We start from the raw sequence: 26938 nt of genomic DNA on the forward strand, positions 1-26938 counted from the left end.
TCATTAGATTTGGAAAGGAAAATCTCCTCCTCAGCATGACTTTCAGCTTAACCATGTGGAATCATGTTTCATTATTTCTCAACAGTTGTGATAGGAAATCTGTCAGGCCAGGGCATAGAAGGGATAAAGGGCTGGAGCCATGAGAGAGTGCCTTAGCTTATGAACTGTGACTGCGCAGCCCATGCTTTGCACAGGTCAGACCAAGGGGCACATTCTTGTTTCAACAGATACTTTTGGGGCAGATGGAGAGTGAGGAGTTTACAGTGGTCTAAATTAATGTCAGCTTCATTGCTAAATAACAGTAGTCAAATACTCCATATTCAGTAGTTGGTAAAAATCCTGAAAAATATTCAAAGCAGAGTCTGAATTCCAGGAGTTCTTTGGAAAGGTTTGCTTCTTAATAGCTGTCTTTCTTAGGTACTGCTGTGTTTGAAAAGAGGCATATCTTGGCTCAACAGGGTTTAGATCAGTGATTCTCAACCAGGGTTCCATGGCACCCTGTGTGCTATGAGATCCTTTGAAGGTTGCTGAGAGGTATAAGGAAGTAAGCAGAGACTTGCTCCTGCCCAGCTGCTCCTCCTCTCTCCCTAGGGGTACCATATTTCCAGGTCCAAAAAAGAAGACACCTGTTGGGGGGGAGGGGGCATGGGAAATATGGTGGGGCAGGGGCAGTGACATGCCAGTGCCCTGTCCCTGCCCATTCTGTTGCGCCTCACTGACAAGCCACGCCCCCCCAGCCCTGCTGCTGCCCCTCACTCTGAACCAATGACCCCAGCCCTGCCAGTGCCCCTCGCTCCCAAACAACAGTACCTTGCCCCCCACCTCTTGCTGGTGCTCCTCATTCCTGACCTGAAGCCCCTTGGCGCTACCAGTGCCCTGCACACTGAACCCACAGTCACCCATCCCGTCCCCCATGCCCCTCACTCCTGATCCACAGCCCCCTGCCCCCTTCTCAGCCTTGCCAGTGCCCCTCGCTCCCAACCTGCAGCCCCCTGCCCTGCTCCCAAGCCCTGCTGGTGCCCCCACTCTTGACCCACATACACCTGCCCCCACCAGCCCTGCTGTCCAAGCAGTTCCCACATTTTGCACGCGCGCGCGCACACACACTCTCTCTCTCTGTTTCTACTTGGCTTGCCGGACCGCAACAGCCGCAAGCAGCTGGTCCGGGAGAACAGAAAACCTGGTCATTTGCTTTTCTTTTCAAAACCCTCCCGGACACAGCACAGGGGACCAAAAAGAGGACATGTCCAGGAACACCCAGACGTATGGTAACCCTATCTCTTCTGCCTCACCACTGTCCAGCCCTGATGGGAGTAGCCCCTCCCCACTGGCTGGACCCTCTGCAGGGAAGTAAGCACACACTTGTACCTGCCAGTTCACTCCTCCTCTCCCACCTCTGCCCTCTCCTTCCCCCACCTCAATCCCTGTAGAAGGATTCCAGCACTGTAATAAATAAATTAGTTTTTTAAATGGGGTGCCACTTAATTCACAAACATTACAGATCAGTGCCTGGGACCTAAAAAGTTTGAGAACTACTGGTTTTGACATTAAAGAAACCCATGCTCACTCTCATAACAGTAGAAGTTAAGCACAGTCTGGAGTTTCCCATTAAATTCTCCCTGGCTTACTCAACTAAGACAGTATTTTTTTCAATATCCCTATTCCTTTCCCTTTCTCACTGTAGGGATTTCTTTAGCATGAAGTACCTATTTTAAATAATTTAAAATGGTATTATAGATAGCATTGAATTTCCTTTTTTGGAGAAAAATGAAAATGAAATATCTTGATCTGGACATGTTACTGGAGGCCAGTTTTGTTTTCTTTAAGATCAAAAAACACGTGTGTATGCATGTACATGCATGTGCCCATATGCATGCGCGCGCGCGCACACATACACACACAAGAAAAGGGAAGGTAGAACATGCCGTTTTTGTCTTTGGTGCTCCTTTACTTGCAGTTTCATTTCTAGGAAGAGATGGGTGGGCTGAGCAGTCTTATTAGCTGTTCTGGGTCCTTGCATACCTGAATCATCACCAGCTGTTTAAAGCATTGTTTAGCTGCTTTTTTGGTCAGAAGCCCAAGGCAGTAGGCAGAAGATTGTAATCCTAAACCTAAATGAGGGTTAGACTGGACCATGAGGGTCACAGTGTTATTTTAGTTAATTGTCAGATAGAAAAGAATGTAAAGGAAAATGACATGCAAGGGAAGGCTTGGGAGCATTCCAGGTGGGGGTCAGGATTTCAGGAAGTCATTGGCCTGGTTATGTCAGAGAGACTTTCCAGATTAGGTCAATGGAAGCCCAGCAATTTTGTTGTGGAACTGAGGGTCCTGGGAGATGAAAGTGGCAGCCTTGATGGTAGAACTGGCTCTGGCCAAGTTTATATACACCCAGTTCATGAGTGCAGCCAGTGCAGTTTGTCACAATGTCCAACAGGGTTTGGCACCTGTATCCTATCACCATGAATTAGAGTACATTTTCATAACTAAAGCTGTAAATGTTGGCTTCTGTTTCTTGAATTCTTCAGCTTGTTCTTATGCTGACCCACCCGTGACTTTACCAGGGGCCTTGTTCAAGCTTTACTTAAACAATCCAGTCTATTGGCCTACAACGTTTTGCTGATTTTTATAAATAGCCGCATGTCATGGTCTGAGTTGGACTTTTGTCCCTTGGACCCTCTGTATGTCAATCTGTGCATCGTTTTAAAGATGCGGGAAAATGTTTAAAACCCAGACTTAAGTTCCTCCTTTAAGTAACTCTAGTTACATCATTGGAGTCACCAAAAGAATAGCTTATGTCCAGTCCAAATATAACACCTATCATCTCAGATGAGACCATTGGGCTGTTGAATCCATCATCCTACCTTTTGGAGCAACTGCTGCATATACTGGCATACTAGCCAGGAAATCTCACTCTGTTCAATGCACCTTAGGCTTTATCCAGTGTGCGGGCCGGGAGCGACCCAAGCCCTTTTCCACGCTGCATGCGGGCTGTGGCCAGCAGCCCGGGCACGCCGGGTCGGAGAGGGAAGGCCGTCGACCTGGAATTAGGCACAAACGCGTAGCGGTAGTTTACAAGATTGTTTACTTACACCGGGATGGCAGTGGTGCAGGCTGAAAACTTGCTTAAGTTGCGGTTACAGACAGGAAAGAAGAGAGGCGGACAAGAGTTCTAAACTCGTGAACTCTAGCCCAATCCGGCTGAAGGCTCTGAACACGCGAGCCCGTCGTGTCAGCCGAAGAAAATACTCATCCGGAAGAGCTCTGAATAAACTCACACAAAGTTTGCTAGGCTCCGTGGGTCCTTCTGCTCACTCATTCACACGGAGTTTGCTAGGCTTCGTGGGTCCAGTTCTTTTGCGCGCGGGAAGGGATACGTCTGGATTGCGCTCGGCGATGGGGAGAGGCTAGAGGTTGATCAGACCTCTGTTGCCTGCTTTAAATGCACTGGGTCCGTAAGGATCCACAGCGCTTAGAGATCTTCACACAGCGTGAAGTCTCCTCCTCCCTTGTTCGTGGAGTCCTCCAACTTGGGCGGAAACCACTCAAGCCTCTTATACGGCTAGCAAGCCAATCACTAGCCGCCACGAGTGAATAATTTAGAACTGGCCAATAATGGGACTCGAATTAGCATACAAATGGCGGGAACTCTTTGCAACAAGCACTTCTGTGCTGCAACAAAGTAATGCACCCTGCAAAGAAAGCTTCAAATTGGCAGGAAATCCTCCCTTGCACCGGGGTTTTCTTTTGCAGCAGAAAACTCCACCGTGCAAAGAAGCTGTAATTTAGCGGGGACAATTTAGCAGTTGCGAAGCACACACAAACAAAAATCACACCCTTTGGGTTGTGACATCCAGAACCCATAAAACATTCAATGTGTGGAAGTTCTTACATGCTTAAAGGAAATCACAAGTGCAGTGAAGTTGTATAAACTGACATGAGCCAACAGCAAAAACTTTCTTACTAAGGTGAGGTTTCTTCCTTGCTATTTTAGTGTTGAGACAAGAGCGTACAGTTGATAACAGAACAACAAAGAATTATGTCTAGCCCCTTGCACAGTGGGGTTCTACCATCTGACTGCAACTGCTGGATGGTTATAATGCAGACTGACATTCCCCCATACAGCATTGCCATTTTAAGATGTATACGAATTTTAGCTAATGCAATGGTGGTTTGAAACAACCAAGAACTATACAGATTCAGCAATAGAAGGTATAGACTGCTGGTGATGAGTGAGCCAGATAAGAGTAGCTAAAGAGATTAGCGTCAGCTCTCTTGATATATTTGGATAGTATATGGTGCTCTCCCTTTTAGTTCAGTGACATCTAAGAGCTACATTTGGTTTGACAGGGAACATCATCATTATTTGTGTGAGGGAGCCTGTCATGGCAGAATAGAGTTGTTAATATAGGCAGTTTTACTCTACTAAAAATACCATGGATTACAGCTACTAATATAATAATCTAAAACAATGACATACCACACCATTTTAATTTATTATTCAGTTTTCAGCTTTAGTTTCTTGAAATTTAAAGTTGGAAGTATTTCAAGTCTTGTGTCAAAACCTGTGTTCTGAGCTTTCTGAACTTCAACAGCTGGCCGAACAGCTTTCAGACAGTGGGTAGTTGATGAAGAATCTTTCTCAATGCCTAGTGAAGATAGTGGGAGCTTTTCCTCTTGCTTTCCTGGGTTTTCATTCAGTCTAAAGTAGGATGACTTTATGGGACAATGTGAAATCTAGGATCCTGCCTGCCTTCCCCTGCCCCTGCCCTTCCCCTCCGGTGCTGCAGGGAGTCAATGGCCTATTAATGACCTAGTGTTCTTTACTTCACCAGTGTTAAACATCGGTGAAGTTGCAATTAATGTTAATAGGGCTTCTTACTTCACAGCTCCTGCCACTCTGCCCCCACTCTGCCTCTGGGCCCAGGAGGCTCATTTTAGGTTTCATTGGCAGGGGGGGGCCCGCCTCAGGGGTGGGCAATTATATCGGGTGGAGAGCCGCTTACTGAGTTTTGGCAAGCTATCGAGGGCCGAGTGACAGGCAGCCAGGGGCAGATATATATTAATTTTATACATTTTTTTAGGGGCTCCATGGGCTGGATAGAATGGCTTGGTGGGCTGCATGTGGCCCACGGGCTGCATTTTGCCCACCTCTGCTCCAACATCTGGGACTGTCCTGGCCAACCTGGGACATATGGTCACCCTAGTTTAAAGCAGTGTATTTGCCTGGTGCACAGCGCTCTATTCCCCGCATATTTCATAGTGAGTTTATTGATGACATTGGGCGAAATCTCAGTTCTGTAAAAAACACAAACTTGTGTTAAATCCCACCGAAATAAGGTTTTCCTTATAACAAGTTGGTAGAGGATCTAAAATAATAGATGTGAGCAGCTATGTGACTGTTCTTTCTCTGGTTTCAGGATTCACCATGAGGTTAGGGTTTGTTCTCTTTTTGGCTCGGTTTGTGATCTGGCATCCAGGATCTTAAAGAACATGAAGAAACTTTTGAACACTAAAAAGCCATGATGCATTTTAAAAATGCATCATGATTCCTCTGTGAAATCCTATGAAATATGAACTTTCATTTCTACCCAGGAGAACTTATACAATCTTTTCTCCAATGCCTGATGATGGGTGTTTGTGCCTGAAAGCTTGCAATTAAAGATTTTTTTTTTTGCAAAAATCTTATTGGTTTAATAAAAGATATCATCTCTAATACAAGTCTGATTGACTTTTCCTCTAGACCAATACAGCTACAACCTGAATACATGATGCATTTCTTATTTCTCTGTATATTCAAAAGTTCAGTTTCTTAACTTCCTCTACCTGTTTTTCTCCATATAGAATACTCTTTTTGGTTCTTCCTTTCCACTTCATAACACAGCGAGGGCTTGGCCACTGAGGAGTGGAGACTTTTTAACAAAAAAAACCCAACTTGTGTTGCATTATAAACCTCAAAGCATTTTACAAACCTAAAGGCACTTAATCTCTATTTTAAATATTAGGAAAAATTAAGATTTAAGGGGATTTAACTGAAAAGGGTCCCAAAGTAAAATCTGAGTTGGGAACAGAATTAATGAGTGTACCTACTTTGAACTGTTTCCCAGCTTAATTGTGCCTGAGGACAGTACATGCACTTACTGCCTCGGTGTGTGTGGGGAGTGTCTGCAGCCATGGTGTTTTTTTCTCCAAGCTTGTTTTACCTGATGGACCTATGTAGTTTTCCAGCTTAGTCCAGCATAGATTAAATGGAAACATTTTACTAAATATGTAAGCAGGATGGTTGGAATTACAGTTTTCTTTCATACCAAACTTTAACCCCACGAAAAAGCTCTGCAGGTGAGTAACAATGGGGTCTTTGTGTTCTGTGAAGGGAAGGTGATATTCCATAGGTAGTGGAAATGCCTGAATACCAATGTGGTATGTAGGATGCCTACAGTTTGGACACACTTCTGATACATGGCTATTTCTCTGCTTTTTGGACCATTCTTTCCCATGTTTGAATGTTATCATGAAACCCACAGAGTCTGCATGCAATTTGGATCCTTTTACTATGCTGCTGCATTTCATGCTGAAAGTATCTTTTGGGTTTGTTTACGATGCCATTTGCTATTTCAACCTATTTGATTACAACTGGATAATACATCAGAGCAAAGGCTTCAGGGTCATGCTCTGAGTTTAGAAAGCTGCGTTCATAGAAGGAAATGAAGAGCTTTTTGAAGCTTTAAACAGTGTCTTGTTGAGGGAGCTGCCAGTGTCAGGTGTTGGTTGTAGCTTTCCCACTGGTAACTCCTGCTCCCTAATGCTTTTCCTTCCATTTTAACCAGGGATCATTTTTATTCTGCATAGTCTCTTACAAATGTAACTCTCTTAGACTTAAACTTTTTCTTCTCCTCTTAGGTTCTGATCCAAAGCCCATGTAAAGACTTCCATTTGACTATGGTTGGCTTTGGACCCAGCTGTTTGGCTGGTCAGAGAGGAGCACTAAGGGAGAAACTCACTGGGGAGCTACTGGGGAGCAAAGAGAGAGTCCATGTACCATGCTCTAGGTATTCATTCTTACCCCTTTAAAGATGGCAGAAGCTGTTTTTGGTAGAAGCCTCCCCAATCCTGCACCAGAGGGATGGGTTTTTTTTGAAGTATGAGGTTCCTAAGAATGAAGAAGAGGGTTATAAAACTGAAGATCCCTGCTCTGTCCTCTGAGATAGGCTTGGAGGGACACTTCCCCCTGCCAAAAAGAAATAAGCAGTTGACAATTTAGAATATCATTAACCTGTTCCTAAGGGACGAGTAGAAATTGCTTGCCTAGGAGCGAAACGTCATTAACTAAAGGCAAGAGAAGATGATACTGAGAAATGCACTGAGATTCTGCTAACCTGATTGAGAGACAGACCTGTCAGGTGAGATCCTTAGTGCAGGTAACTTTTTCTGTTATTGCTTTTTCCTCAGAAATTCAGATGCACATATGCAACAGAGAACACTATGGTTTTCTCCCTGTGCCCCTGAGGTCACACCAGACACTGCAGGAGGACATTGAAAACTTTATTCATGTGACAATCGAGGCAATGAGTAAGTCAGAGCATGCCATGCCCTGATGCTGGGTGCTTGGGGATGGTGTTTACAAAACTTTCCTTGAATTTTCTTTTTGACAAAAGAAAAAAAAATCTTCACCAGATCTAATTATTGTGGTATTTTTGTTAAATTAGATTTAATGTTTTCCGCCCCTTCCCATGATTGTTCATCACAGCAACAGGAAAGCACCACTACCAAAATCCTACCCTCTCTAAAATGCATGTTCCTATCCTGTCTTGGCACAAAATAAGTGCTCCAACATTATGCTTGGATGTTTTTTGTCACTTGGCTTTTTTGGCTTTGTCCCTCTCTTAGCACAGGTTAAATGCATAACGGTAACTGTGCTCCCACTCTGCCCTTCATGCCACAGTCCTTCATTGCACATGGGGAGGTATTAAAAAGTAGTGAAATAAACTGACTGGGCTGCTGTACTTTAGGCATTTTACTAAAAGATGCTGTGGACATTTCTTTCTTTTTTTCTGTTTTTAGTTGATCGTCCTCCAGTTGAGCCCTCACAATACATCTCTGCTCCTCCGAAACACCCAGACAAGATGGGATTTGATGAGGTAGGAGTGCCTGTATGTACGTGCATTATCATCAAGCAGAGCATCTGGTAGAACCCACTTCAGTTAAGCTGCAAATCTGCTTCTATTCACAATGCTCGTTTTCTTATGCTTATAACTTTCCAAAACATTCATGTTTTGGGCTGAAATTTCCCATGGGACTAATCCTAATGTCTTTACTCAGCTAAAAGTTCCACTGAGTGGAATGGTTGTTGGGCGTGCTCAGGACTTCTTCAGAACTTATGTAAGTGCCTGCACGTAGGTTTCGCTGCCTGATTTTTAAGTATGGAGCAACTGCAGTGGAAGCTCGTAGGAGCAGTGGGTGCTTATTACCTTTGCACTGCAGGTCTTTTTGTGTCTACATTCAAAAACCCAATTTAGAAAATGTTAACTTGGGTCAGGACCTGACCCAAAGCTCAGGGAAATGAGTGGAAATCTCTCCTTGCATTTCAGCAATCCCTGAAATCAGGCAGTAATCTAACAGTGACAGAACTAACATTGGAATCCAGCTTTTTGACCTGCCCCTTCTTGCTGTACCTACTAAATTTTGCTCTTTGGTACTTTAAAATGAGGGCTTTTTTTGTGTGAAACTTTCTCCTGCCTTACCAGTAGCAAACAAGGGAGCTATTTTCCTTCAGAAAGCAAAGCTTTAGAATGGAACAGTCAGCTCGGTTTATGGAAGGGATGTGTATCCTGATTGAATGCGGTACCGTGCTGTTCCCAATTGCATTTTCCTGTTTGGGAGCCACGTTTCTGCTGAGGCTTTCTTGTTTTGATTTTGGCCAAGACAGTTGGGGACATTTGTGCAACAGAACTCAGGAAGTTTGCATAAATCTCTCCAGCAGCTCCTGTCTCTGTCAGGAGTATAGCAGGTCAGCCAGAATTGGAGACAAAGCATCAACAGAAGGTGACTGGGAGCAAATCAGAGAGAGACATTGTGCTTTGCATGGATAATATTTATTCTTTGCATAGAGCATTTACAGGTCCACACAGTGCCTGCTTGCTTAGCTGTAAGTGAGACTATAGTATAATGACTGAGAGTGTCACTAAAACCAGGGGGACCTTGTTTTTTTGCCCTTTTTTTGGCTTGGGTTTGTCTATCTATTTATATAGTATCATGAAGCCCAGACTCTGCTTGGCTGTGCATGCTTGATCACCTCTGTTTGTAGTATGGCATGTGTCTTTCTGGGCTGTCTTTTGTGGCTACATTTGCTTGCCCATTTTGTTTTTATTATTATTGCTGCATTTGGATGTGGCTCAGTCTGTTTTTTGCTTGACTGAGGTTTAGACTGCACTTGTCTTTACTTGCGTGAGGCCAGAAATGTTTGCACTTTACCCACTAAGGTATGTGCCTGGCCTGCCATCCATCATGGCCCAGGGAACATATGTTTGCATAGTTTGGACTTGGTGCTACATAGAAATCTCATTCTTCTACCCAGTCTTTGTGTCTGTGTTACAATTGTAGTTCTGACAAGACAGCAGACTTCCAATATCTGTAGTGATTAAGGCAGGGGCGGGCAAAATACAGCCTGCAGGCCAGATCAAGCACTTTCAGCTGGCCCGCAGGGCCCCCCAACAAATTGTGCCCTGCCCAGCTCTTCTGCCTACAAGGGTGAGAGCAAGGTGCCCACGTGTACATGCAGCCCCAAAAATGTACTCTGTTGCCTGGCTCCCACCCTCATGGGTGGAAGAACTCAGCCCGGCCAGCGTGCAGCTTCCATGTGGGTCTGCTGCTGCAGCCCCCGGGGACCTGCTCTGCTTCCCTGGTCTCCTGCTTGCTCCGAGCAGCAGGTGGGGAAGCAGTGGGGGCAGGGCTGCAGCTGGGCAGGAGCATGGGGCTGGGGCTGGCAGCAGTGCAGAGCCCATGCGGAGGGGAACTGGGTGGGGAAAGAGCTGGGGTGGGCAGCATGTGGGGACCCCCCACACTCCCTCCATGGGGTGCAGCCCCGGCAGGCAGTGGCAGCAGCAGCAGATGAGGTGCTCAAGGTGCAGGTGCCTCGTGGGGCGCAGTTCTGGCCAGCACTGCACATTGCAGCAAGGGGCGCAGCCTCCGCTGGGCTGCCTATATCGCCGGCACTCCCTACCACTCACATGCAGCCCCTGCACTCACACAACAGGGAGGGAAGCCCCACGTGCTAGAGCCAGCTGCCTCTTCCAGGGTTGCACAGCACCGGAGAGAAGCCCCACATGCTGGAGCTGGCTGCCTTCCCTGCAGGGGCTGTACTTCACGGGAGGGAAGCCCCAGGTGCCTTCCCCTGGGGGTGTGGAAGGCAGGTGGCTCCAGTGTGCAGGGCTTCTCTCAAGTGCTGTGCAGCCCCAGTGGGAAAGGCAACTGGTGGCTCCAGCACATGGGGCTTCCCTCCGTGCTGTGTGAGTGCAGGCACTGAGCGTGAGTGCCAGGGAGCGCACACGATATAGGTGGCCTGGTGGAGAGGCTGTGCCCCTTGCTACGATGTGCAGTGCTGGCCAGAGCTGTGCCCAGCGGGGCGCCTGTGCCCTGAGCACCCCACCTGCAGCTGCTGTGCCATGGGGGGACCGTGGGAGGTCCCCACCCTCCCAACCTCTCTCACACCCACACCCTGCCCACATGACCCCCAACCTACCCTATGCCCCCCACGCACTCACACCCTCACAAACCTCCCCACAATCTACCGCACAACCACACCCTCCGCTCCCCACCATGCACACCCACCATGCACACACCACACACACACACACACACACACACACACACACACACACACACACACACACACACACACACACACACACACACACACACACACACACACACACACACACAATATACAAAACTAAGAATTTATTTTTGAGTTATTATGCAACCACCTCTATATACAGTACGCAAACACAAATCATGACAAAAATATTTTTTGTAATAAAATTAAAAATTGTTATAGTAGGTGTTTGACTTTTATTGCATGATTTGTTTTTTGGGGGTTCTAAGATGACAACCCCTCCCCTCCCAAAAGGAGTATTTCCAGGGGACAAGGGGAAGGACTTCTAGTGGCAAAGGTCAAGGGTTAAATGGTGGGACTTCTGGTCATAAAATGGAGACAAGGGGGTGGGGCAACTGTCGAGGGGTGGGGCTACCCTTGCGGCCCTTGACAGCTCACCAAAACTCATTAAGCAGCCCTCCACCCAAAATAGTCGCCTGCACCTGGATTAAAGAGAGCCTGCTTCCACCTGCCCCCAGATACTAGAGTGATGGAGACATCAGTAATCCTGAAGAGAGAGAGATACAACACTGTAGAAAGGTCTCTGTCCTTGACTACCTGCTGACCCCTTGCCCCCTTTGCATCTGTGATGAACATGAAGGCTCACACTTCACTGGGCAAGGAAGGGCTGAAAACAGAAGCCTGTATCTGGCAGTTAAGATCCAGAAGTGAATGGCACAATTGAAATCAGCACTTGCTTGAACTCCACAGGGGGGGTTTTGCAATAAAAATGGGATGGTGACAAAGTGAAGCAGGTAAAAGTCAGGAAATGGCAAATTTAAGGTTGCCTGCCCAATCTTAACTGCTTCCTGGTGTACATATATTACCATGCCAGTTTTAATGACACGATCACATACAATTCAGGGCCTCTTCTTTTAGTACATACAGCACTTGGGGAATGTGGCAGCTGTTCAGTATGATTTTTTTATTTCATTTCATTTTACTATTCATTATATGGAGTCCTTCTTTATTCACTGCCCATAAAGGTCCATCAGCCGCATGGAATCCTCCTCTGTACGATTAGAGCCACTTTATAGTACCTTTATTTTACCAGACCAACCCGAGTCCAGATCAGTATCTGATCTGGCAGGTCTCTTGTCCTAGACACATTGTTGCAAATCATAGTTATATGCAGCATCATGCTAAAAGAAATTCAGCTCATCTTTCTAAACACGTATGTGTGTGGAATCAACAGGATGGCAAGTGCGCATGCAGATTTTGATCCAAAACCCACTGAAGTCAAAGGGAGTCCTTCCTTTTGACTTCAGTGGGCTTTGACCTGAACCCATGCTGAATGGGAGTTCTGTGCACATGCATTTGTAATGACAGTGGAATATGGGCTACATAAAGAAAATTACATCATATTACAAAGCCCAGCATCCACATATAATGTATGATGAATTAAAAAAATTAGAACTCGCTCAAATGACAATGGATTTTTACGTGACCATGGACAGACATAGTAACATGGAAAAGAAAGCGACAAATACTTTTCTTTCTCAGGATTATAGGAGCCAAAGTCCTGCAGACTGTTGATGAGGTTTAGGAACTCAAGTATGAAAGGGCCAGATTTAAAAAAAAATATTTTGGCCTCCAAAGATGCAGATAGGCATGCAGTGGGATTCCAGGTGCCTAGCTGAATCTTTAGGGGCTGAAGTCACTTTTGGAAATTCAGTGTGCTTTTGGAAAAGCACTTAGGCAGTTTTCAAAATTTGACTCCATGCTCTACTCACATTTCACCTTTCTGTCCCACATAGGTAAGCTGCTAAAACTGATCAAAGAAAGTCAGAAGTCAGAGAATTTTTCTTTACTAGACTTTACTGAACTTTCTTTACTAGTTCTTCTTCCTACTTCCTTTTTATTTTTGAAAATCTACTTTTCCCTCTGACTCTTCATGAAAACAAGCTGCATCTAAGAAAACACATTCAAAATTTCAGCTCCAGAGGTACAAGTTTGATAAAATTTATAAACAATTTGAAAACAACTCCCTTTACTGGAAATGTTCCTGGCACTTTAACAAGGTCTAAAATCTATTAAGCTTTGGGAGTAGTTATGATCTGTACTTCACATGGAGCCAGAGTTCTGATTTCTTTCTCTTCCCACCAAGATTTTCATGATCAACCTGAAGCGTCGAACAGACAGGCGGGATAGAATGCTGCGGACCCTCTATGAGCAGGAGATTGCAGTCAAAATTATGGAAGCTGTGGATGGAAAGTGAGTTCTGTCTGGTGTTGCATGTGCTATGAAAGGTCTGATTCTGTGTAGCAGGCCTTTTATATTTGATGCTCTGACTTTGTTAAGGAAGGTGGGCTTACTTAGTTTTTCATGTACTGTGATGTCATTTTGCAAAAGTAGAAGGGTATTGTGCTGCTGCTGTACTACTTCTGCCTCTTGTTTTAATCAGCATCCATTAGAGAATCTGTGAGGTAGTTCAAGCTGAGGAGTAAAGGTCAGTTTAAGGCAAAGATCTGTGAATCACTTTTTTTTACAACACTAAAGAAAGGAACCTCCTTTGGAGCATTTGGAGGCATTTAAATATTCCCTTACAATATTCCAACCCCAAATTCTGCAGTATTGTGTTATGCTACCACTGTCCTAGTATGTATAACTGCACATCTCAAAACAATATATCAAGCCCTATTTTAGAGCTAAGAAACCACAGCATTGTGGTTAAAGCTGGGATTTTCAATTGGTTTTAAGACAGTTGGGTCTCGAAATCCCATCCAAAAGTCCTTGGGACTTCATTGCCTAACTAGACCCTTCTGAAAATCCCAAGCCAAGTGACTGAAGAAGGCCACACAAGAAATCACAGGCAGAATTAGCTGCAACTTTTGGATCTCTCAGTTTTTCTTTGCTTGCCTAGTGCTAGGGTAATAGAACTATAAAGTGAAGCTTCCCATAAAAAACAGTAATTCTGACTGTTCCAATCCTATGGTCCAAGCTGAGAGAAATGCAAAAAATAAGAAAAATCCATGATAGTGTAAAGTGAACAAGATATCCTATAGTTGTATCATTTGGATCCTCTGAAACGTTACCAAAATTGGCAAGGTCAGATTCTGGATAAACCACTGTTAAGACTACAGTTTCTTCAATCTATTAGGTTAGGAGGCTAGAGTAGCCTTACCTAAGTTTAGCTTGAGTTAGAAATTAGTTAGATATTAAACAGTAGGCAACCACGTGTGCAAAGGGCTCCTAAGGTCAGGAACACTTTGGTTTTTCACTGCCAAACCATTTTGCTGACTCTGGGCCTGAGTAAAAAAACAGTAGGACTCACGAATTTTTCCTAATACTTAAAGAAGGTCTCTCTTTCTCAGGGCATTGAATACAAGTCAGCTAAAAGCTCTGAATATTGACATGCTACCTGGTTACCGGGACCCTTACTCTTCCAGGCCATTAACCAGGGGTGAAATTGGCTGCTTTCTTAGTCATTACTATATCTGGAAGGAGGTAAATAATCTCTGTTCTCTCTGGGTGTTATAGGGTGCTGAGGGAGGGTAATGGTGCATGTTTTTAGTAGTCTCTTTTATTTTGCTATAAATAAAACCACAATATTGAGTGGACTAAGATTTTTAAATATTAGTGTTAATGGGACTCCTAAACTTATTGAGGCACATTCAGCACTTAGTAAAAAGGAGCTGAGTACCCCTCAGTTCCCATTCTGCTTTTGATATTCAAGCAGCTCCCAATCTGTGCAACTTTATCCAAACATTTTTTAAGGGCCATTTTTACTAACTCTTTAGCAGGTCAGTTTGGGGCAATTTTGATCTGGGCAAGGTGGGATTCAGAGGATTTTTTCCATTCTTTTATTATTTTATCACAAAATTCCCCCACGGAGATTGTGCAGAAAAACAATCAAGCATGGACAACTTTGATGTGAAGAGATTGATACGGGTGTTGATCAGATTTTTAAATCTTGTGTTCTGTAGACATCAAGAGATTACCTATGGTAGTGTGATTTTATCATGATTTTATCACGATTTTTTTCCATTATGAAGTAGTCAGTTTTGAATAAAAACTTGGGAAACTGACTAGTGTGGTCTCAATACTGGGCCATTTTCATGTAATCAAAATGAAAAGCAGAAACTTCAAAAAAATTTCCATTCCTACTGAATGTTTCTCCCAGCCAGGTTGTGCAGTGCCACACCCCTGCATGGTTGCTGAAGACCTAAAACGCTGAACGTGCTACCCCAGATCATAAAGCACCAGCCTCTTTAGCCTGACTTAGGATACCCAGGTTGAATAGCCATAAGCTGCAGCATGTTCAGCAACTTCTGTTATGTGCCTCAGCCACCACTAAAGGGGAACAGAGCATTCTATGTTCTATATTCTATCGGCTAAATTACATGCTTCCTGTGGCCAGGGGAGTTTGAGTGCTACGTGTATAGTAATGAGCAGGGATCCTGGTTTTCTTTGATAAAAAATTGCAAATTCTCTGATAAAAACCCTAAAATCCATGATTAAAATGAAAAGCCACTATATATGTATTGTGTTCAACTGATATCTATCTATCTATCTATCTATCTATCTATCTATCTATCTATCTATGTGCCAAGTTGCACCCACTGGGCTGCAGAGGCCCAGAGGGAGGGCAGCAGGGCGGGGAGCCCAAGCCCGCACTGAAGAGCCTGCACCCGCCCCTGTCCTATGCACAGATCTGGGAGGCATGGGTCCCCCTACGCCCCCTGGGGAGTGCGTGCAGCTGCAGGAAGACAGCCCCATCCCCCCGCCTCCTGCTCAAGCCACCTACATCCCCATCCTGCTTCCCGCTGGGGCCCTGTGGCCATGCATTCTGGCCCCGGGCCCTAAGCCCCATGCACCACCTGGCTGGGCAGCAGCCCTAGCCCTGCCTAACTCCCTCCCTCCCTCCCTATAAGAGCTCTTTGCAAAACTGCAAAATCCACAGGTTTCTCCATCAGAATGAAAAAGTTGCATTTTTCTCAGGTAAAGGGGGAAATCCACATTTTTCTCTGTTTTCCCATGGGGAACAGAAAACCCAGAACCCTGGTAACAAGAGGATTGGGCTATATCAGGGTAATATGGAACATAATCAGAACATTCAAATCTTCCTGGACAATCCATGCTGTGTGAAATGAACACGCTGGGTTGGAAAGTAGGAGGTGGAGATGACTGGAGAAAGACAAATGTGATGGTGTGTTTTTGTTTCAGAAATAGGTCTGGAAATCCAAGTGAGGTTAAGGGCCTTATTGTACCAGGTGCTGTACAAGTATAAAATAATCAAAGCCCAAAGTGTGTGACTGTAGTCAGCCGCATAACTAAGGCTGGGTAACTGTGGCACCAGCCTGGGTACCCCAGTAGAGTAGGACACAAGAGGGACAGACATTGCTGCTGTCACTGGCCTGACTGCTACCACTCAGGGCACAGAACCTGGTTGTTATGCCTTGGTTTGTAGTGTAAACAGGATACAGTACATTTTTGTGGCAGAGAGTAAAATGCAGAGTTTTAAACCAAACAGCCTAGAACCAGTGGAAGTGACTTGAAAAATGAGAAGTTGGGTACGACATTCTGCAAGATCTGCTTTAAATCCATTGGTGTTCACCTAGCATCATTGGCTGTTTTTGTTCAATCTAGTTGTACCAAACAACCTACTAATAGTACTAGTGAGTAGGCCTGTGTGAAGCAGCTAGTATTTGCTTCGAATTCAGCTGATTCGGAGGACAGTGATTCGATTTGGTGATTAGAATCACTGTCCCAAATCGATTCGGCTGAATCTAATTTGGAGATTTGGATACTGCCGAATCTCCGAATCAGCCAGGCCCATCCCTGTCCGCTCTCCCAGCCCAGCAATGGCTGCCCTGCCCACCCCAGCTCCTGGCACTTGGGGAAAAAAAAAAAAGGTCTGCCTCACCGGATGCTGCCGGGCGGGGGAGCAATCCCCGCTGCCCTCCACTGCTGTCCCATACTGCATGGGGTCTCTGCACAAGCCCCCATAGCCCTGAGGCCACTGCAGGAGCCGAGAGTCCTGGGGTTTTTCTCATTTTTTGTTTTGTTTTTTTTCTTAAAGGGCCAGAGCTGGGGTGGGTAGGGCAGTCATGGGAGGGGCTGAGACAGCGGGGCAGTCATGGGGGTGCTGGGGGAGCAGGCAGGGGCTGGGGGCTGGGGGGGATCCCCCCATAGTCCCCTCCCCCAGTCCCCCCTACCCTGCTCCCTCCTTACTGGGTCCGAGTCTGACTGCAGCTCCCCGCTGCAGCCACCGGGGACTGTTCAAATCATCGAAGCTCTCCAAATGTTTTCCAAAGATTCGGAGAGCTTCGAATCATTTAGGACCTTTTAATTGGTCCCCTGATTCAATTCGGATTTGGGGGATCCCCCCATAGTCCCCTCCCCCAGTCCCCCCTACCCTGCTCCCTCCTTACTGGGTCCGAGTCTGACTGCAGCTCCCCGCTGCAGCCACCGGGGACTGTTCAAATCATCGAAGCTCTCCAAATGTTTTCCAAAGATTCGGAGAGCTTCGAATCATTTAGGACCTTTTAATTGGTCCCCTGATTCAATTCGGATTTGGCGATTCGGCCACCAAATCAGGCCGAGCCTCCTCTGAATCAAATCACCACCCAAAGCTTCAAACAGCCCTACTAGTGAGTAAATAGTGATATTCTCACATTAAAAAAATAGCGCATAAGAGACAAGACCTGACTTTTGACATGCTTGACTGTTTTTGTCCTTTATGGACCATATTGTTGTTAGCTATGTTTACTTTAACCTATTATCAAGGGTAGGCAGGAGCATTTTCTTGCTCCATCTTCCCATCCTAAACTTCCTCCTCAAAAAAGTCTAAAATATTTAGATTCTTCACTGTCGTTTGTTGATGGTGATGTAAATATGAAAGAAAGTGAAGAGCTTAAAAGTCAAATGCATAACTAATCTTGTAAGTGTAAACCTTTTATTTTTTAATTTTTTTATTTACAAGGATGTGGAACTAACAGCCAGCATCTTAAGTGAATTTTACTTTTCCTGCTGTAGCCGGGTTGGAGCTTTGTTGCTTTTCTATCTTGAATGCGAGATCAATGTCCTCTGCAAGTTACCATCCTCTGCAAATTAGCTTCCAAGAGAAATTAAAGCAAAACCCACCAAGCAAGACTCAGCTATTGTAGGTCCAGTAAAAAGATATCACCCAGAACAATCCTTGCCACTCACATATTTCCTGAGCCACCTCTCCAACACTACTAAAATATGTTTTCAGAAGCTTAAGTTTAGAAAAACCATGTTCTCTGCTTGTGACAGATGCCAGCAAGTTTATTAGAACCCAGAGTGCAATGGATATGTTTGGTAAAAAGGACAAAAGCTTATTTTTGCACAGAAACTCCAATGTGGCTGTTGGGCATGTTCCAGGGTTCAGCTGCCTGCCAAGAACTTGAAGCTCATTACAAAGATCCAGGGCATTTAAAGTCTTCATCATGCTGTCCATTTCTTAAGACAGTGCATTATTTGTGTAATTCTTTGTGGGGCATTTTTAATTTTTCAGACAACTCCTGTAGAAAAATGGACAGCTATGGTACTCTGTAAATCATAAAAATCTTTCTGTGGCTGGCTATGGCAGTATTAAAAATAACAGAAAAAATGACTTTATAATTCTTTTTAGTTTTAGTTAATTGTTCATCTCTGGCCTCTTAATCAAACCTTATCTTTTTATTTCAGACTCTTAAATTGAGTTTTCCTGTGGAAAGGTAGCTTTGATTTTCCAGCTCATCAATTCCACTTTCCAGTCTCACTTCACTTAAGAATTTTGGAAGCAGATTATCACATGTTGGTGCATTACATCTGAACACTGCAGTGAGATTACAGAAAATATAAACATTCAAACCCCAGTGAAAAATACTTCAGTTTCAATGCAGCGACTTCCAACATCATTGAATAGGAGACTCAAAGAATGTGATTTACATGGGGCAGAAGTGCTCTTTTGTTCAGATCTTGAATGCTCTTCTGAACAATTCTTGTTTGCTTTTCCTATTTGCCATGTTGTCTAGCTTTGATCTTTCAGATCATAGAGTGAGATTTGTATTTCTGTTTGCTCTTCAAGGAGAACTTCTGGCATTCCAGTGCCTACAGTATGTCGTATTCAAAGATCCAATAAAACATTCTTTGATTATAACAGTGCCTTCTCTTGTCCTAGTTCCTGCTTCTGCAGAAACAAAATTAGCAGTCATTGTTGTCTGCTCTTCTTGCAGCTGAGGATGATAAAATAATTCTTGGCAGCGTTCAAAGCCAGAGTTATTTCCACAAAATTTGAATAATTTCTTTTAGATTTTTTTTTTCAGGTAATGATTATTAATTTCCTTCAAGATGGAATTCATTGGAGATGCACTTTCATCATCAGAGAATTCTTTCTAAAATTTAACATGTTTCACAGCTTTCCCAGAGCAGGAGGAATAAAACTTATCTGATTGTCCCAGGGGAACATTTTCTAGTCCTTGTAGCCTGATCAAATAAAAAAGCATTTCTAAACAGCTTGCCAGCATTCCAGAAGAGAATTAATTTGATGTTTGTATCATTTGTCAAAACACACACACACAATCTTACTTAAATCTCTCCACATATGATAAATGGTCACATGATCTCCTGAGTTCTTATGTTTTGTTAGGATATTCGGTAATTTTTTTCAGTTTTGAACTCTATTTTAAGATAAAGGAAAATCTCTGAAACTAAACTACTTGCGGAAGAAGCAAGAAACAGAAACAGCTGAATCATTGGCTCAAGAAGTTTTTCTTGACTATACTGCTGTCTAAGTAAGGCTTGGCACTGATGTCCTTGGAGACCCCAAATGCTTTCCATCACCATTTTATATGATGAATGTCTCCCTGTCAGTCAGGTGGGTGACAACAAGTTGGCAGCCAGGACTTTGGTCACTCATGGCCACTTTTTTCCTGGTAGAAAGCATTCTTTTCCCTTTAGAAAACTTTTGTAAACAGGTAAGAATCCCTCCCACTGTCAGCACCTCCTTCCTTTCCCTTCCATGCTCAGCAATACCTCCCATTCCTCTGTTTCCCACTTACCACTGCTGCTGTCTTGAGCTGACCCAGGGGCAGGGAGAGCTCCAGAACCACTCCTGTTCTGCTCCAGCCAGACTGTGCAGGGATCTGGGCTCAGCTGGGCACACAGGTCATGGCAGGAGGGTTCCTCTTCCCAGCCCGTTTACTTCAGGTGTTCCTCACCAGCCTGGGAGCAGGTACAAGGAAAGGGGAACTTCCCTGCTGCTGCCACTGTCCCCAGACAAGGCTGGCTCTCTATGCAGCCCCCATGCAACCCAGCTGGAGCAGGGTAGTGGGATAGAAGTGGCCAAGACAACAACAGTGGTGAGGGGTTCTCCCCTTTTTGCACAGAGGCATAAGTAAAGAGAATGAAGGGGGTGGAGGGAAGAGGGAAGGTGCTGCTGAGTTTGGAGAGGAAGAGAGGGGATGCCAAGTGTGGGGTGAATAATTCTTACCTGTTTCAGGGGCTTAAAAGAAGTCTCTGGCTGTTGTTCCCACAGTGTGGTCTGCCTACCTATCTGGAACAGAGAAACTGGGAGTGGAGGGTGTAGCCACCCCTACTGTGCTGGTCACTGCTCCTGCACCCCTGTTTTTAAAATCCTGGATCCACCTTTGGAACTGAATGTGTTGTCACCTTTGTGACTTTCCATTATTTGAGCCTGTCCAACAGAGGCAGCTCAGGCTTGCTTATATCCTGCCAGTGTGCCTCAAACCTGACCTGACACCAGTACTGGGGAATGATAAAAGTGGGAAATCTCTGAACCTATTCATCCCAGGGGATCCTCACTCAGACAGTGAAGCAGTCATGTAGTGCCAGTAGGGATAGTAGTTTGCCTCCCAGGATGACTCATGCCCACCTGCAGGCCCCCCATGGGTGAATGATGAAGGTCAGGTGACAACTGTTGGATTGTTTCATCCCTTTGTAAATGGTCTTTGAGCTCTCCAATACAGCATCAGGGCTTGGTCCTGCTCCCAGAAGAGTCCAAAGCGACACTTCAGTAGGTGTGGGAATGGACTCTTAGTAGTGCCTGAGCCACAGCAATCCCTTTTTGAAAATGTTTATTCCAGGTGGTGAAGAGAGAGCTAGAGAAGACGCTCGTTATTGAAGATGATGTGCGCTTTGAGCATCAGTTTAAGAGGAAGCTCGTGAAACTGATGGATGATATTGAACGAGCGCAGCTAGACTGGGAGCTCATGTAAGTGACGTTTCTTCTGAGAGCTTTCACTGCTGTCGACCAAATGGGAATTCTCCCTCTGCATCCCCTTTCCAATCATGCGCATATTGAGTATTTTAACAATGCAAATGTAGCAGACCTCAGATCATAATTATAATTAGAAAAGGCTGCCTGTAGTTTACTGGAAAAGCACACTGGAGGCATAAGTTTTCAGTCAGCAAACGGGTTCATCTTCAAAGGGGCTTGTGTGGATAAAGCTTTGATAAAACAAAGCACGTTGCAGGTACTGCCCTCTTTAATGAAGAGCTGCATCCAGTGGTATAGGAATGAGTTCAGGAAGGAGTTGAGTTCCCACTGAAGCATTCCCCCTTTGGCCTAAGAATACATGTGCTCACTATAAGGCTGGGAGAAGAACAGAGGGTTTGAATCCTTTTGTTTACTCATATAAGAAAAAGCTGATTCCAAAAGAGCATCAAAGGGAACCCTGCAAGCTCGCCAGCAAATGTACTTTGCCAGAGACCTGTTCCAGCCTGAGTTCATTGCCAGTGATGTTCAGCACTAGTGTGCAATCTCCAAGAGGCTCTGCATTAGGTCATTTAAAGAAGAAGCTGAAGACCTTGCAGAATTGTTCCTCTCTCAGGACGTTTTTTATCAGTCACTGAATTTGGTGTTCTCCATCACCCTAGACACACATCCATACTTGAGTCCAGTACTTCTTGCGTACCATAGACAAGAGATTTGTTTTCAGATAAGTCATCTCTGTACTGTGCCCCAACCTTTTGACAGTTGACTGATGGAACCATAGCCAGAAGCTCCTGGGAGTCTCCAAACAGTCCTCCAGTATTTCACCGGGTGTACTTTCAGTTGAGAGTGGGTTGTATTCTCTGTGTTCCTCTGGATTAATATGAGGCCAGTCATGGGGTAGGAAATTCCATAAGCTGCATTTGGATCGTGAGATGCACTTAAGTGAAATGACTGGTTTAGAGCAGGAAGGCCTGAGGTCCTAGGCATTGTACACTTGCACTGTGAAGCCAACCCTGGAAATGGGCCTTATATTCATTGCCCTGGATTTCTGCCTTTCAGCTACATTGGACGGAAAAGGATGCAGGTAGAACGGCCTGAAAAGGCAGTTCCAAATGTAATGAACCTTGTGGAAGCAGATTATTCTTATTGGACGCTGGGATATGTAATCTCCTTGCAAGGGGCTCAGAAGTTGATTGGAGCTGAACCTTTCAGCAAGATGCTACCTGTAGATGAATTCCTGCCAGTCATGTACAACAAGCACCCTGTGTAAGTAAATCATGCTTTTAGCTTGTGAAGCCTACCTGCTTTGTATGCACTGTCTGGCTGTAGGATCTTGAATTGGATCCCATATTGCCATTTCTACAGTGTATCTCCGTGTTGACCTGGCTGGTGGAGAAGGGGACTGGGTATTTTGGTCCTTGGATGTTGCCAGCTGTTACAAATGTTGGGCAAATTAATTGATATTTCTGTGCCAGAGTTTCTGTTAAATGGGTATAACAATGCCTACCTCAGAGAGGCCTTGTGAGACTGACTGATTGATTTTGAATCTGATCTTTAGATGGAAGTAACTGTAGCAGTATGTGGTTATGGTTATTTAGGTGATACCTTATTTGGAGCCTCTAACTTGTTTGCAGGGCCTGGACAAGATCTCCAGGCAACCTAGAGCATTTTTAAAAAAATGCCCGTGCATAAGAGTCCTTGCTGTTGTCTTTTGATTTCATTGTGCTACATTGTTTAGTGTTTTTTTATTGCAAAAGTGTGTGTGTGTGTGTGTGTGAAGGAGTAGTGATTGTGAACCAACGTTCAGCCAGAATTGTAAACATTATCCATTTGTTTGTGGAAAGTGTGCATTTTGTCATCTAGAGACAGTCAGGCTGTCTAAATATCTTGGAAAGTGATGTAAGTGTCAAGGGTCAGGAGGATTCTCTTTAAGGATGGTCTACATTTTGTAGAAAGTTTCTTTCATGTACCATAATGCTCCCACTAACTGTCTAGCTACCCACTGTGACATCTTACCAAAACAATTTGCAGTGCCACATCTGTGGTCTCTCTTCTCAACAAGTAGAACTCTGCCCCTGTGTCCACACATTTTTGTCTTCTAAGAACATATCTAAGACAGGCCTTTGTTCTCCTTTTGACACCTCATGCCCATCATTGGATATTTGATTCAGTTGACATTGGCTGGGTGCATCACTTGGCCTTATCTGCACCAGTAACAGTTCCTCTGATGGTAGCAACTCAGGCTACTACTGGGTTGTCTGGACCACCTGTAAGCAAGGTTAGCATATGTGTCACTTAAAACACCAGCAGCCGGTTAACAGTAGTATTTCCACTACTGTTAACATCAGGAAGCTTCACTAGGGAGTAATGGGAGGCAATTTTAACACCATTGGTATAGCTACAGCCTTTTATGTCTGCCTTCTCTTAAGGGGATTTTTCAAAAGTATTCAGGAATGATCTTTCTTGATTCCCACTGAAATCATTGGTATTAGTCTTAGTACTGGGAGACTTTCTGTTTACTTCAGTGGAAACGTTTCTTTTAGAAATCCCATACACAGTTGATTTGGGAACTTATTGAAAAAATTCAGAAGCTGCATGTCCAAAGGCTTTCACAACTTGCACTGTCCCAGGGCTCGCCATTACCATAAAAACTTCTCCAATTGGAGCCAAAAGTCAATTTTGCTTCCTGCCATTCTTGTCTCGTAGCATGCTACCCGTGTCTCTCTCCAGAGAGGGTTAGTTCTTAACTGACAGGAGAAGTGTCTGGTTTCTGAAATGCCTCAGTGCAAGGTTGTCCTTATCTGACCATGTAAAGATCATTTTTTCTGAAAAGTGGTAATTGTGTTCCTACCTTTTTGTACAGTTCAGCCTTAAATTATTTGCCCAGGTCCTATGAGAAGAATGTAAGCTTGCCAACCTGTCAATGCTTAGTAGACTGGCTTGTAAGCCATGAAAAGGCAAAGAGAGTCTAGTGATGCTGAGCAAGTGTTGTTTCTGCTAGTAATATTGTTTTCTCATCTTCAGAACGAAGTACATGGAGTATTACGAGTCCAGAGACTTGAAAGCCTTCTCGGCAGAGCCCTTGCTTATTTATCCAACCCATTACACTGGGCAGCCAGGTTACCTCAGTGACACAGAAACCTCCACTATCTGGGACAATGAGACGGTATCCACTGACTGGGACAGAACACATTCTTGGAAATCCCGGCAGCAAGGCAAGATCCACAGTGATGCCCAGAACAAAGATGCCTTGCCACCACAATCATCTCTTGACACATCATCATCAAGGGATGAACTATGACTCCCCAGTTTGCTGTGTGACTCTAACCACCGCTAACCCTGCCTCATACTTAAGGTTTCTCCTAGAAGCTTGTAGAGCTGTTAACATGGTCTCCATCTTATCATCTTTAATGCAAAAGCAAACTGAGTTGAGCCTGGTCTCTTCTTTCTGGGTTTGGAGTTGAACCAAAATGTTCCAGGCTGCCAGAAGAACAGAGACTTCTAAAAAAGCATAACACAAACTGCAGTCCATTCTCACGTGGACTTGTAATGTCGACACTTCCATGGAGCAATGAGCTGGCTCCATGGCTTGCTGCGTTTACATGAATAATCACAAAAATTCCTTGAATGACGACTTTCTACAGTTCCTTGTGTAGAATACTGTATTTATAAAGATTAATATATAGGGGCTATGAGTGGATAAGCATAATACCTTTTTACATAGATGTTACCGTGCTGCTGCGTAACACTAACTGTTGTAGGTTTGTGGTTTTTGTAACCCCTTTCTCCAAAAGAAGCTGCAGCTGTGGTGTGTGTGTGTATTGGGCTGGGGGGAGTTTCTTTCTTTTTTTCTTTTAAAAGGATCAGAGTCAAGATCAAAATGACTTTCCAAAGTGTCTGCCTCTGTGTTAATTTCAACACTTCAGAGCAGTAATTCTCAGCGTTTTCTGTAATGTGGCCTTTCCCCCCCACCAAACTCTCTCGATTTGAGGATTTCTTTCCCGTAAATTTAGAAATCTCTGAATCCCATGCACCCAGGGAAAAAGAAGGGTGTTTGAAAACCCTGAAACCTGTGTACAGGCTCCAGAATCAAAGCCTTAGCTTGAGAACTGATGCCTTAGCTTACTAAAGCTGACAGCTATTTAAAGATCCAGTGTCCCTGTCACCTCTTACAAAATTTGCTTACTGAATAGTGAAGCAAAATCAGTCAGACTTACTTCCTGTTTCTTGGATTTCCTTCCCAATTAATATATTCTCCCCCCCCCCCCCCCCAAAAAAAAAAAAGCTTTCACTCACATATATGTCTTAAAAATATTTCTATGCATTTGGAGCTTAAACTACTTGACAGTATTCATTTTAAAAGAAAAAAATGAAAATGTTAAGTGTCAACTCTACAATTCATTGTTTGAGAGCCTCATTAGAATTGTATAATACAAGACAAAAAGGCAACTTGCCTTTTGTGTATTTTTAAATGTGAGGAGCAAGCTTATCCTTTTTTGGATGAGTTCTTCTATACTCGAAATTGGCTAAAATGTCAGCATGGTAAATCATCTATTTTATAAAAGGGTCCCATAATTCAGGTGATTATATACTACATTACTTAGATTTAGCTGATGGTAGGTTAGATCTTTTTCTATACAAGATGAAGAACTGAGGAAAAAAGACCTCCTGGATTTAAAATTCTTTAGATTGTGTCAGCTGCTGGATGATCTGTACATTTGAGTGCGCGGTTATTTTTTATTTTGTGGGGTTTTTTTACTAAATGCTGATAATGTTGTGCTCTTTCCTAAAAGAAAACATATATTACTTCCTATCAGCAGGTCTGATAATACATAGATCTCAGATGCAAGATGTTTGGCTATGTGTAGTCTTAATTTGCGTGGCATGATCTCTGATTCTTGAATTCCAGCATGGTTTCCTCTGACTGTGACTGGTGACTGACCAAGGATTGAATTCACCACACTGGTTTGGGATCAACTCCAATGCAGCAACTAAGGTATTGCTCAATGAAAGGAACACTCAAAAATGCATTTTGGAGTATGTGAGCTCTCACTGGGGGAAATGGGAAACTTGAACTTGACTTTCCAGGGAAGCCAGTCCCATGATGGAGTTGATTTTGTCTGCATCCAGGTCACACAGACATATCTGAAACTGCCTGATGCAGTCTAATCAACCTTTTTAGACTCAAGTCACCCCTTGCAAAATGTCATCTCATTTTTTTGACTGTGGAAAAATAGAGCAAATCTTCTCTTGTAAAGACCTCAGACAGACTATAACAGGTCAGAATGTTTTTGACACTGTTATTTCCTATTTGAAATATCTGGGTTTATTGTGTGTAGGTGTTTGCACAACTAACAGCGGTAATATTAAGAGTCTCCCTCCAGCACCCTAAAAGGATCTTCTGGCACCTTGGTTGAGAATTGCTGACATGGGGCATAAGAGTAGGGGGTCTTCCCTGGGCCTTAGTATATGATTTTGGAGAGGCAGGGGGTTCCCCTTTGTGAAAACTCCATTGCCATAATCAGGTCTTTGTTTTCTAGACAGCTGTGCTTGCATCAGCTCCATTTACAGCCTGGGCAGCTAGCAGGTGTCAGTGTTCACTAATAAACTGCTTGCCTTGTAGCGTATTTAAAAAAAACAAAAAACATTAAAACGATGTATTTGAAAAACTTAATCAAATTGAAGTTAGTAGTCTTTCTAATCATCAGAAAGGGCTCGTCTTGACCTGAGTGAAATCAGTAGGAAACTTGATGTAGTCTTCAGTAAGGGAAGAGGGAGGCATTTTTGTGCCATCCTCGTTTTAGCAGCATTGAACCAGAATGTCAGTTTGGAACCCTAATGGGAGTTGAAACTAATGGAAGGTATAATGGCCTCAAAAACAGGGGGGA

At 44.1% G+C, this 26938-nt stretch overlaps 1 protein-coding gene across 3 annotated transcripts in view; it reads left to right on the forward strand.

The window, feature by feature from the left end:
- COLGALT2 (collagen beta(1-O)galactosyltransferase 2) overlaps window positions 1-26938 on the forward strand; it is a 110853-nt gene that overhangs the window by 83603 nt on the left and 312 nt on the right. For 2 of the 3 annotated variants that reach the window (XM_014527114.2, XM_025194796.1), the window contains exons 6-12: window positions 7447-7566; window positions 8059-8135; window positions 12975-13081; window positions 14182-14314; window positions 20920-21047; window positions 22110-22316; window positions 24075-25333. In XM_014527114.2, coding sequence (XP_014382600.1) covers window positions 7447-7566; window positions 8059-8135; window positions 12975-13081; window positions 14182-14314; window positions 20920-21047; window positions 22110-22316; window positions 24075-24351 — 1049 coding nt within the window. In that variant the 3' untranslated portion in view covers window positions 24352-25333. Of the gene's footprint in view, window positions 1-7446; window positions 7567-8058; window positions 8136-12974; window positions 13082-14181; window positions 14315-20919; window positions 21048-22109; window positions 22317-24074; window positions 26047-26938 lie in introns of those variants that run through there. The other variant, XR_003092267.1, reaches the window with a different exon arrangement.

This window comes from Alligator sinensis, unplaced genomic scaffold (genome assembly GCF_000455745.1).
Source record: "Alligator sinensis unplaced genomic scaffold, ASM45574v1 scaffold471_1, whole genome shotgun sequence".
Taxonomy (NCBI): Eukaryota; Metazoa; Chordata; order Crocodylia; family Alligatoridae; genus Alligator; species Alligator sinensis.